Here is a 13,417-nt window from a genome sequence, read left to right as displayed (position 1 = left end):
TAGTGTTTGGGCCAGTCGTAAGTCTCCTTAAATCCATTCTCTTGGATGACAAGGAGAAGGTTTGTTGGACATTTCCAAGCATTTGAACATTGTCCACATGCACTTCATGACAAGAGGCAGGACTTCTGCTTATTAAGTGAAGCTTCTGGATTGTTTTTCATTTCTGTTTTGCTTCTCTGAATGGCTTTCCAATGATGACTGTTCCAGTGACTCAGTTATGCAGAACAGCACCAGTTAAGTAGTGGACATCTACATAATGCTGCCAAGATTTTAGCCGTTTGAAGAAGTGAAATTAATTAGTCTAGCTATCTTTGGCTTCAGCACTCTGTTTTGTTATAAATCAATTGGAGTATGTCCTTTGGAGAGTACTCAGGCCATACCGCTTGTGATTGTAATTGCCTGCCTAGAATTGCCTGTTTACATCTGTCTGCACAATAGATTGTAACCTCCTCAAGAGCCTCCTTCAAGGTCAGCCTTATTCTTTGTGCTATTCCTAGACTCTAGTACGTGGTACTTAGGAGATGCTCAATAAATATTTGTTAGTTTGAATGAATGAACAAGATTATGTTAAAGAATTATATCATCCCATACATATTGAAACAATGATAGTAGTCTGAGGTATAAAAAAGCCAAATGTATGTGAAATGCTGAAAAATTCTTACTGTTAATTTGTTGCTCTGTAGCTAGCGCTTGGCCTTGTGCACAGCAGGCCCTCATAAATGTTTATTAAATTAATCCATAAAACTATGTCGAGTGGCTATTCTCACCATTTCTGCTATTCTCATTAACATATGAACTTGAGTCCCAGGAGAATTCATCAACATTGTAAAGGTCAAATAAGTAAGAATGATAAATTATTGTCTAATGGCTATCATGTTTCTTTATCTGTATTCAACCTTTTTTCCTTCAGGAGATTTTAGTGTGTGGCCATTCCTTGGAAGTGAATATAACCACAAACCTGGACTTCTTCCTAAGTGTGGCTCAAGTTCAACTCTTACATCAGTTAATAGTAGCAAACATGACTGGACTGCAACCATCAAGCAAGGCCACAGAGGTAACTATTATCTGATTTTGATTAGGCTTACTGCATTAGTGCGAACTTTACATTCATAATAGGAAAACCATAATTAAATTAAATGCTTTTTGCTAGTTATTCTATATTTAATTTTATTCAAAATATGGTCATAAGTCATTTTGGATTGGTGTTCTTTATTTTTGAAATTTGTTTGGTCTCTTTTCCTGTAATTTATCATGGACTTTTGCAAAATTGCTGTAGCCTAGCCTCAGAAAAGTCTCTGTTAAAAACATGATTTTATTACCCTGCTGCAATTTTTAAACTACAATACAAGAAACCCCGTATAGGGCCGGCCCCATGGCTTAGTGGTTAAGTGCGCGCGCTCCGCTACTGGCTGCCCGGGTTCGGATCCTGGGCGTGCACCGATGCACCGCTTCTCTGGCCATGCTGAGGCCGCGTCCCACATACAGCAACTAGAAGGTTGTGCAACTATGACATCCAACTATCTACTGGGGCTTTGGGGAAAAAAAGGAGGAGGATTGGCAATAGATGTTACCTCAGAGCCAGTCTTCCTCAGCAAAAAGAGGAGAATTAGCATGGATGTTAGCTCAGGGCTGATCTTCCACGCAAAAAAAAAAAAAAGACGTTTCCAAAAAAAAAAAAGAAACCTGGTATAGCTTTCACTTACTCAGTTACATTACAGGGTTAGGACCTCTTTTGGAAGTGAACTTTGTAAGAGTACTATGGGAATATCTTCAATAAATAACTTCTAAAGCATTCGTTTCCCATGCTCAGTAAAGAATTGACACAATCATAACAGTTGAATGCCTGCCTAGAATTTTAATTTTGATCTGGTGTTCACTGGAAGCCAGCATTGTAACCACAAAGCATGTCAGCGTGAAACAAAGAAAGCTGCGTATTAGATGCTTCTCAAGATCTGTTTTCTTTGCTTGTTGTTTTCATACTTTTATAATCATATCAGTACTTAGAGTAAATCTTTCATAAGAACTCAAGTGAAGAAACCATTTATCTATGAAAAAGATACTGCTTTTATTTTTGTTGTGAGTTAAGCAGAAGGCTCTAAGTTCTGTTTATTGAGAAGAAAAGGAAGAAAGAGATATTCGCTGAGAGCCACTTGATGCTAGGCAGTGTGCCAGGTATTTTTATGTTAAGTCAACTCATATGTCTTGAAGCATATTACCACAACCACCCTGTGAGGTAGATATGGGCATTATCACGACTTTATAGGTTAGGATCTTGGGACTCAGATCCGATAAGTGACCTGCCTGAAATCATACACACATAACTAAAAAATGGTGGATCTAGGATTTTGGTTTGTTTTTCAAGTCAGTACTCTTTCCATTCTGCCACAGTTTGTATACTATAACTGTTACATTAGTTTCTCAGTCTTCTTTATTTTAAAAAAATTATTTAAAAATGATAACACTCTTAACTTCATTAACTTTAAATGAAGACCCTCTAATTAGATCATCTTTTACCATCCATGATTTCTGTTTGCTCAGTATCTTTTTTAAAAGGACTATAGAGCTATACAGTCTCCAAAATATTAACTTTTTTTCCAATATATGTTACACAATCCGTAAAAGTATAATTATGTGACATGAAAAGAAGGAGAGCAAAAAATATTTCCCCATGGCATTTTTGATGAAGTCCTTGAAGCAAGTTGGGTTGGAAACAGTATTTTACATTCCTATATTATTTGTGCCAATTTTATGAATCTCTCACGTCAGTGAAATCTAAATCATAGATTTCTGATGCATTTTAGGAATTTATACAATTTAGCAAATTGATTGTTAACTATTTGCCTACCTACTTCTAATGCCTGTTTGTAGGAGCTGATTTCAGTAAATAAAGGGACACTCAGATTTAGATTATTAACAACCCCTACCTGAATGTTGAGTCATCATCCCTCCAAGTTCCATAAATGAGCTAGGCATTGTTTTTGCTGTTTTAAAAATGTGTCTGTGGCCCTTTGTTCCTTCTTGGAGATGATATTAAAAGTATAGACAATACACTGAAAAATGGTTAAGATGGTAAATTTTATTTTATGTGCAATTTACTACAATTAAAAAAAAAAAACGTGCAGATTCTAATGAGGGAGGACAGTTTGGCCCTAACCCAGCCTCAGTGGGGTATGTCTATGAAAATTTCAATGTTAAAAGAAGACCTTCAGTGAACTGGAAGAATATTTTTCCATTCATAAATGATTACCAGAACTTACATCTCATAGTCTAAGAACATAAAGACATTTTAGCTACATAGAATATGCTGCTTATAATGTCACAATATATTTTGAAAAAGCTCGTTACGTTTATTCATTTATTTTTTTAATTGAAGTATAATTGACATACAATATTATATTAGTTTCAGGTGTACATCATAGTGATTTGATATTTATATACATTACAAAATGATCACCACGGTAAGTCTAGTTACCATCTGTCACCATACAAAGTTATTATATCATTGACTATTTTCCCTATGCTGTACATTGCATCCCCATTACTTATTTATTTTATAACTAGAAGTTTGTACCTCTTAATCCCTTTTACCTGTGGTTATCTTTAAAACACTCACACTGCTATAATTTTTAAATTCTATTTGAAAATGTAGAGAATAGAAAAATTGAATATGGCTGAGTTATTGGGGAAGTGGATGAAGGAGTATGGTGTTAGTTAAAAATGTGTATCCTGACGTTATGAGCAACTACTATTTCATAAGAATTATAGATTAATGTTGGAAACCCCACTGATCAGGAATCTAGAAGGAACTCTGTGAATTACCGACCAGTAAATGTCATATCAGTTCTAAGCCCACCATCTAACTTGATATTGATGGCAGTAGTTATGTAACATATTTCAATAAGAAGACATCATATATATTTATTACTGTCTTTTGAGAGTGTTAGTATTTTTTTAAGAATTTGGGTTTTTTTAGAGCAGTTTTAGGTTTACAACAAAATTGAGAGGAAGGTATAGAGATTTCCCATATACCTTTGTCGCCATACATGCATACCTCCCCCATTGTCAACATCACTCACCAGAATGGTACATTTTTTACCAAGGATGAACCTACGTTAACACGTCATAATCACCTAAAGTTCATAGTTTACTTTGGAGTTCACTTTTGGTGTACATTCTGTGGATGTGGACAAATGTATAATGACATATCCATCATTACAATATCATACCAAGTATTTTCACTGTCCTAAACATCCTCTGTGCTCTGCCTATTCGTCTCTCTCCACCCTCCACCCCTGGAAACCAATGATCTTTTTACTGTCTCCATATTTGTGCCTTTTTCAGAATATCATATAGTTGGAATCATACAGTATGTAGCCTTTTCAGATTGGCTTCTTTCCCTTAGTAATATACCCTTAATATTCTTCCATATCTTTTCATGGCTTGATAGCTCATTTCTTTTTAGCACTGAATAATATTCCATTGTCTGGATGTACCACAGTTTTTCTATCAATTAACATACTGAAGGACATCTTGATTGCTTCCAAGTTTTGCCAGTTACGAATAAAGCTGCTGTAAACATCCATGTGCAGATTTTTGTGTGTAAATAAGTTTTCGACTCCTTTGGGTAAACACCAAGGAATGTGATTGCTGGATCATATGGTAAGAGTATGTTTAGTTTTGTAAGAAACCACCAAACTGTCTTCCAAAGTGGCTTTTACCATTTTGCGTTCCTACGAGCAATGAATGAGAGTTCCTATTGCTCCACATCTGCTAGCAATTGGTATTGTCAGTGTCCAGATTTTAGCCACTCTACTAGATGTGTGGTGGTATCTATTGTTGTTTTAATTTGCATTTCCCTGTTGACATATCATCTGGAGCATCTTTTCATATGCTTATTTGCCAACGGTATATTTTCTTTGGTGAGGTGCTATAAAGGTCTTTGGCCCATTTTTTAATTGGGTCGTTTGTTTACTTATTGTTGAGTTTTAAGAGTTCTTTGCATATTTTGGATAACATTCCTTTATCAAATGTGTCTTTTGCTATTATTTTCTCCCAGTCTTGTCTTCTAATTCTCTTAATGCTGTCTTTCACAGAAATTCTTAATTCTAATGAAGTCCAATCTATCAGTTATTTCTTTCATTGATTATGCCTTTGGTGTTGTATCTAAAAAGGCATCACCATACCCAAGATTATCTAGATTTTGTCCTGTGTTATCTTCTAAGTGTTTTATAGTTTTGTGTTTTACATTTAAGTCAGCGGTCTATTTTGAGTTAATTTTTGTGAAGGGGGTAAAGTCTGTGTGTAGATACATTTTTTTGCATGTGGATATCCAGTTGTTCCAGCACCAGTTGTGGAAGAGACCATCTTTGCTTCATTGTATTTCTTTTCTTCCTTTGTCAAAGATAGTTGACTATATTTATGGGAGTCTATTTCTGGGTTCTCTGTTGTTTTCCATTGATCTGTTTGTCTGTTCTTTCACTAGTACCACACTGTCTTGATTACTGTAGCTTTCTAGTAAGTCTTGAAATCTGGTAGTGTCAGTCCTCCAGCTTCGCTCTTCTCCTTCAATATTGTGTAGGCTATTCTGGGTCTTTTGCCTCTTCATATAAACTTTAGAATTAGTTTGGCAATATCTGTTAAATAATTGCCTGGGGTTTTGGTTGGGATTGAATTGAATCCATAGATCAAGTTGAAGAGAAGTGACAGCTTGACAATATTGAGTTTTTCTGTCTGTGAGCATAGAGTATCTTTCCACTTATTTGGTTCTTTGATTTTATTCTTCAGAATTTTGTAGTTTTCCTTATGTAGATCTTATACATATTTTGTTAGATTTTTACCTAAGTATTTCATTTTTTGGCATGCTAATGTAAATGGTATTGTGTTTTTAATTTCAAATTCCACTTGTTCATTGTTGGTATATAGGAAAGTAACTGACTTTTGTATATTAACTTTATATCCTGCAACTTGCTATAATCGCTTATTCATTTTAGGAGTTTTTATGTTGATTCTTTCAGATTTTCTACGTAGATAGTCATGCCATCTGTGAACAAAGATAGTTTTATTTCTTCTTTCCCAGTCTGTATACTTTTATTTCCTTTTCTTGCCTTACTGTATTAGCAAGGCCTTTCAGTATGTTGTGAAAAAGCAGTGGTGAGAGAGGACATCCTTGCCTTCTACCTGATCTTAGTGGGACAGCTTTAAGTTTCTCACTGTAGGTTTATTGTGGATAATGTTTATCAAGTTGAGGGAGTTCCCCGCTATTCCTGGTTTACTGAGAGTTCTTTTCATGAATAGGTTTGGATTTTGTTGAATGCTTTTTCTGCATCTATTGATATGATCATGTGATTTTTCTTTTTTAGTCTGTTGATGTGATGGGTTACTTTAATTGATATTTGAATGTTAAATCAGTCTTGCATACATGGGATAAATCCCACTTGGTGGTGGTATATAATTGTTTTTATACATTGTTGGGTTCTATTTGCTAGCATTTTGTTAAATATTTTTCATTTATGTTCATGAGAAGTATTGGTCTGTAGTTTCCTTTTCTTGTAATATGTTTCTCTGGTTTTGGTGTTAGGGTAATGCTGGCCTCATAGAATGAGTTAGGAAATATTCCGTCTGCTCCTATCCTCTGAAAGAGATTGTAGAGAATTGATATAATTTCTTTCTTAAATGTTTGATAGAGTACCGGTGAACCCATCTAGGCCTAATACTTTCTGTTTTGGAAGGTTATTGATTATTGATTCAATTTCTTTAATAGATATAGGCCTATTTAGGAGCTCTGTTTCTTCCTGTATGAGTTTTGTCAGATTGTGTCTTTCAAGGAGTTGGTCCATTTCCTTGAAATGGTTATCAAATTTGTGGGCATACACTCGTTCATAGTATTCCTTTACTATCCTTTTAATTTCCATAGGATCTATAGTGATGTGCTCTCTTTCATTTCTGATATTACTAATTTGATATCTTGCTCTTTTTTTTTTTTAGTTAGCCTGGTTAGAGGCGTATATCTACATTATTGATCTTTTTAAGGAATCAGCTTTTGGTTTCATTGATTTTCCATTTTCAATTTCAGTGATTTCTGCTCTAATTCTTATTATTTCTTTTCTTATGCTTCCTTTGTTAATATGGTGTTAATATTTTCATACCATCTTTGACAAGGTTTCATTTGAAAGATCAATTTTAAACATTATTGAAGAATGTGATGGGGGATTTTTGTTAGTACAGGAAACATATCTACACTATAAGCAAAGGGGAAGAAAGATGGACAAATTTTTGGAATGGAAGTGAAAAGAGTGGAACCATCTAAGAATTATTGCTAGAACCAACATTTAATATTAATTTTAATTATATGGACAACTAACACATAATGAAACTTTCAAATGCATAGCTAAAAGAGAAGCACTTCAGGTAACAAACTGACCAGCTGTAGGTTTAAGCAAATTGCTTCCCATGTTGATCATAACTTTTCCAATATTTTTGCTCTGATAAATGTATTCTAGATGGGATGAAGTCACTGGATCAAGCAGCCTGTATTTGTACTCTTCGATTTTCAGTGTTGCCTTCAAGTGCTATGACTTCCATGATTACTGCCTCCCAGAATATTCAGTTTCCCCCTTTTACATTAATCTTTCTTGTTTCTCTATACATATTATGACAGGCTGAGAAAGTAAATAAGAGAAATAAACATTTAATAATCCAAAATCCAAAATGCCTTCCGTATTACAAAGTACATATCTTTTCATATTCCATTCTGTAGTTCATGTCTCTTTGACAATATCTGGCTCTATAGCTCTAGTACAACCAGAATGTTATTTGGGTTTCTTACATCCTAGTTCCCTGCCATTTACGTGAAGTGGGAGTCACCCTCCTAGATAACTTCATACTCAAATCCAAATGTACAATTCTAACTTTTCTCCAAAAATAGAACTCCACTACTCATCCTTGATTTCTTTCCCAGTGTTTAGCAGGGCTGTGGTGATTGACACAATTGGTGTATTCTTTAGAAGATTCGTTAGCTTCTTAGAAGATGGTCTTGGTCCCATAAAGGCCCAATTATAGGAAAGTAGTTATTCATAGTATAATCATAACATCCATGCAATAAGAATTAACGAGAGAGATAGTTTAGTTACATGTACCAATAAATGTCAGGAAACTTTTGAAAGAGAATGTGAATAAACAAAGAGTTAAGGAGTTTTAATTTGTGTAAGTTTATTTATGGGGTAATAATGTAAGCCATTTTTATATGATAAGAAAAGGAAACTAAAAATCATTCTGTTTTCCTAAAGCTATTGGTGTGCAGGACATTATAAGGAATTGTTCAAAAACAAAACAAACAAGAAATCCCACCTTTGTATCATTTTATTTCAGTTGCAGTCACACAAAAAATTACACTATAAAGAATGATAATTTGTGTAGAATTTTAAAGTATTAGAGTGATTTAAACTGAGAATATGAAAGCTGAGCAATCTATCTGAAATCTGTAAAATCATAAACAATATAGATAAGATGCTAGAACTAGCCTGTTCAAGAACTAACTTGAAATGGTTAATTTATTTTTTATAATGTAATGTTATCTTTATCAAAGTAATACATGAATTTTAACAACCAAATGTTGCTAAACTAAATATGTCAAAATAGCGTCAATCTTCTGATACTCCCACCTCATTCTGCTTAGCCACTTTTAACTCTATAAGTTGTTTCTTCTGGTATTTATCTCCACATTTCTGAATAAAATGAATAGACTATTATCTCTTGATTTATTCATTTTATTATTACCTATTAACTTGCTATTTGTTATAGCTGAGGATTCCATCTCTTTTACACTTCCCTTCCACTCTTCCATCTTCCCAATATTCTTGTATCATAGTTTTTAAGTCAATATGTATTGTTTTCATTATAAAGACTACGTAAATATTGTTCATTGCTTAGTGAAGTAATATAATGTTATTATATTTCCTGTCTTTATACTCTTGTTTTTCCTGAAGTTAATCATTGCCACATTTTTTATTTACTCAGTGTTTTTAAATCTCTACCTCTTCTCTCTTTCTCTCCACCTCATCTTCAGTTCCCACCAATGATTCTACGTAATGCCCAACAATTTAATTTTTCACACTTTGAAACTTATAAAATAATGTCACCTCTATTTTTCCCCTCAGAACCATTTTTCCTAATATCTTCTCTCTGCCTTCTCCATTCTGGACTGGTAGATCTCTAGACCTGTTGCACACTTGACACAAAAGAGCCAGATGAGAGAAGATTGTGATTTTTGAGGTTAGTGTAAAGAGTGTTGGAGAAATTATAGGGTATCAAGTTAAGTAATGTTTTTTTCAATGAATATAGATTAGTAAAATTTTCAATATCTTTGTCTCACCATTCTAAAATATTAAGTATTTTGAGTTCCTATATAGAAACAGTATAATAGTATAGAAAAATGTTGTAATAGGGTTTATTATACATGCCTAATATGGTTACTTGGGTGTTTTTACAGTTTGCTATAAAATGGAATATAATATGTTAATCTTTATTGCTGTGAACTGTGATGGAGTATATGCACTATGGAGTGGTGGTGGAGGTTGTTTTTTTGGTGGTATTATTACTTTTTTAGCTTGGCAAAATCTGCTTTGGAGTTGTGCTTCATTTTAGGAATGGAAATTCTTGTTTTTAGTCGATGGTGAAAAGTTCTTGCAAGGCATACGTGACCAACCTAAAGATTGCTAGGAATAATTGGATCTAGGAACTTGAGAGTAAAGAAGAGGGGAAGGGACTTTGAGTGGTGGTGTAGTAGCAGATGTTTTTTGGAGTAGAGCTTTAGGAACGATGAGGAAAATAGAGGCAAAGTATACCCTGAGAACACATGTGAGTGGAAATAGAGTTTGAAAGCAGGAACCAGATCTGGTATGGGAGAGGATGCTGACGTTCTGGACTATCTCGATGCTTTCTTGAGGTAGGCATGAATGGGAGAGCCCATATCAGAAGTTACATATCTCTTTATTTAGAAAAGGAGATGGGAATTTGGGATGATATGCATGTGGTGACTTTCCATTGGTGTTGCTGCGCTGAGTATTTGTTTCCCTTCAGAGGCACATGGATCAACTACTTGTAACCAGGCAATAAAAAACAGGCTCCAATAAAGTATGGATTCAAGCAGAGCTGTAAGTGGACAAGAGAGCCTGTGAGGAAATACTTTGAATTTCTTAAAATCTAGACCTGGAAAAGATATTGAGTATTTTACTGCCTATCCTCTCGAAGGGAAGTACTTCTTAGGTACATTGAACTATCATACTTGTCTCAATTTTAGTTAGGCCTTGTAAATGTTAAAAATAGTATTATTTTACCCTGATAAACAAAGTTATGCATAGAGAGAAACATGTCATACTTGCCTCAAGGTAGATGCTAAACCAAGAAAACAATAAAAATTTTAGTTTTCCAGCCTTGCCAATGTTTATCCTATATGGATTTCTTGACCAGAAATCCAGTGAATGCATTAAGTTTTCCTAAGGCACTATTCAACTGTCTGTCCTAGTCTTATTCAGCAGTATTCATTGAGGGCTTGTTACGAGAGGTTCAGGGGATTCGATTGGAGATGTAAAAGAAACTTTCCACTCCAAACAAATGGACTGAAGGTATATTTTATTATGTAGAGGATAGTAAAGGCAATAGTCCGCACACAGATCTGAATAGGTCAAACATTAAGAGGGAAAAACATCAGCTCGACTGGAAAGGGAAAACATCCACATCAACTGAGATAGCAGCAGATTCGAATAGATCATATAATGAGAGGGAAAAAACATCAGATTGACTGGAAAGGGAAGACATCCACATTGACTGAAGGGAAATGACACAAATCAACAGGAAAGAGAAACACCAAGTTGACCGAAAAGAGAACACATCAGATCAATTATTCACAACAAATCAATTCACAACAAATCAATTACTCACAACATCCACGCCCCACTGCCAGGAGAGTCCTTTCAATTGACACGGCTGGGCGGGAATCACATGTCCTGGGCAAGGCGTCCCTTCCACAGGTGGAACTCTCAGCAGTCCTCAGTCTCCAGCAGTTTTTTATAGCATCAATAATTCCCAGAGTAAGCAGTTACAGAGCTTTTACAGAGCAAGCATTCGGTGTTCCCATGCACAAATGGTTATCAGTGGCATACATGCACTGAGCCTCCTGGCTATCGTCCCAGCCTGGCAGTTGTGTACATGCGTTGTTTAGCCTGGTTATCGTCCCAGCCCGGCACAGATGGCCAGTCTGCCCCAGGCTGCGGTGCCCAAAGGGCCTTGAAATTTTTACACATTGCAACTATTTCTGTGGGAGAAGGGCCGTTCCCACCACTCAGAAAACAGCTTTTATATTTCTTTTTGTGCTGGTGGCTGTAGGTCAATGGAGTGGCCAAACATGGCTGTACTCATGTCAAGACAGGGCTTACTTACAGATAGACTGGCTACAGACTGACAGAGGTATGAAAAATAAGTACACTGTGATCCTGCCCTCTAGGATTTTATAATCTGGTTGAGAAATAAAACATAGACAAATGAATTTATAACTAAGAACTCAGAGCAGTAAATGAAAAGTGTTAAATATGCTCCATGGGAAATCAGTGCTATAAGAACTATTTAGAATAGGAAGAGAAGACTTTAGGCCAGGTGGTCAGAGATCCAGCTTCATAGAGAAGTTGGAATTGAGTGGGCGGAGAAGAGTGACCTATTTATTTACTCACTAAGTATTGAACCCTTCCTATGTGTCAGACAGCATTAAACAAAGTTTCTGCTTTCGTTTTCTAGTGCTCATACATTTGATGAGGAAGATAGGCAATAATAAGCAAATAATTTGATCTTAAACAAATAATTTGAGCTAGATCAGTATGTACACACACACACCATATATAACACACACACTGTATGTTCACAACTAGTTGCATACGTCAGTGATGTTCACTTTCCATTGGCCCAAATTTAGTCATGTGGTCAAACCTAGCTGCAAGGGAAGCTGAGAAATGTAGTCTTTCTAATACATGGCCATGTGCCCTGCTAAAAATTATTTTACTATGAAAGACAGGGATAATGAATATTGAGGTACAACGGACAGCCTTGGCCACAGAGACTTCAAGCTTACCTGGTAGCCAAAGCTAGGATATTCCTCAGAAAGCAGCTTTGGCTCTCTTCAATACTTTGAGCATATCCTCAATTAGAACCTAAAGTTCTATACCGTATAATATGGCAGAAATAATGTTAGCTTTGCAGATTGTTCAGTGCTGCTATTGGAACAAATATTGTCTTTGCCCAGTGTTTCTAAGCGTCTTCATCTGATAATAGAACTCCCTTTGCTTTGGCTAAACGTTCTCCTATTCTATGTGGTTTTGATGGGGATTCCTATCACAGAGTAGTCATGAGATACAGGGCTGGCCAATCATTGTACTCCATCCGCTGACCCAGTTATTGGTTCAGATGTGGGCACACTACTCAGGCCAAGGGTGTGTTTGATATGAAGACACTGATAAGAATAAAATCCCTTCTTGTGGATCATTAAGTTTAGATATTGTCATGCTGAAGCTTTCTTTGACCATGCCCCACTAGTCTCCTTCACTACTATCATATAAAGAAAACCTGTCTGTGTTAAAAAAGAGAAAGGGTTGAACTCCCAGAAATAAGCAAAGCTGAAAGATGGAGAGAGAGTCTTTGACATCATCTCTCTCCCTTGACACAGTTCTAGTCAGTGAGATATAAAAAGGTATTTCTACAGATTTCTGGGAAAATCTTTACTTTCTCCTTTTTCCTTCTTCTTGGAATAACAACGATGGAAGTGACTGGCCACTTGTGACCATGAGATGACAAACATGAAGACAAAAGCCACACACTTAGGATAGCAAAGTGGATAGATAAAATGATCTTGAGATGTGAATAACATCATGGAGCCACTGCAGCCAGGCCTGGACTTTAGGTTATATGAGGAAAATAAACATAAATTGTTAAGCCACTAATATTTGGCTTTCTATTACATAAGGCCACACACAATCCTCACTGATGCAGACACTGTTACAGTATTCTAAAATGGAGATGGTAAAACTCAGGAAAAGTGCTGTGCACACAATAGAATTTGATTCTGAATAAATGCTTGCAGTGTGAATTAATAAATGGATTCCTTAATTCATAGAAATTCTCATTTCTGTTCATAGAAATAGAAAAAATAAGATGTATGCAACATATACTTCAAAAGCTTTGGAAGAAATTGATGATTAACTGTATGTTTGATGGAGACATGTTGGGTGCATATTGTGGAGGGCTTTGAATACTAAGCTGAAATGTTTTGTTTACGTAGGTAGGCAATAGAGAGTAGTTGAAGTTAATTGAATTAGAGAATGACTTAGGTGTGCTTTGAGGATCAGATCCATTTTAGTTGTGTTCACACACTGAT

At 35.5% G+C, this 13,417-nt stretch overlaps 1 protein-coding gene across 8 annotated transcripts in view; it reads left to right on the top strand.

Moving 5' to 3' along the window:
* Window positions 1–13,417, top strand: part of VPS13B (vacuolar protein sorting 13 homolog B) — a 741,189-nt gene that overhangs the window by 478,580 nt on the left and 249,192 nt on the right. For all 8 annotated transcript variants that reach the window (XM_087447588.1, XM_087447586.1, XM_087447584.1 and 5 more), the window contains one exon: window positions 911–1,054. In XM_087447588.1, the coding sequence (XP_087303714.1) occupies window positions 911–1,054 (144 nt within the window). The remainder of the gene's footprint in view (window positions 1–910; window positions 1,055–13,417) is intronic.

Source organism: Ceratotherium simum, chromosome 23 (assembly GCF_057802395.1).
Source record: "Ceratotherium simum simum isolate JZ-2026a chromosome 23, ASM5780239v1, whole genome shotgun sequence".
NCBI lineage: Eukaryota > Metazoa > Chordata > Mammalia > Perissodactyla > Rhinocerotidae > Ceratotherium > Ceratotherium simum.
This window is presented reverse-complemented; position numbering and strand designations above follow the sequence as displayed.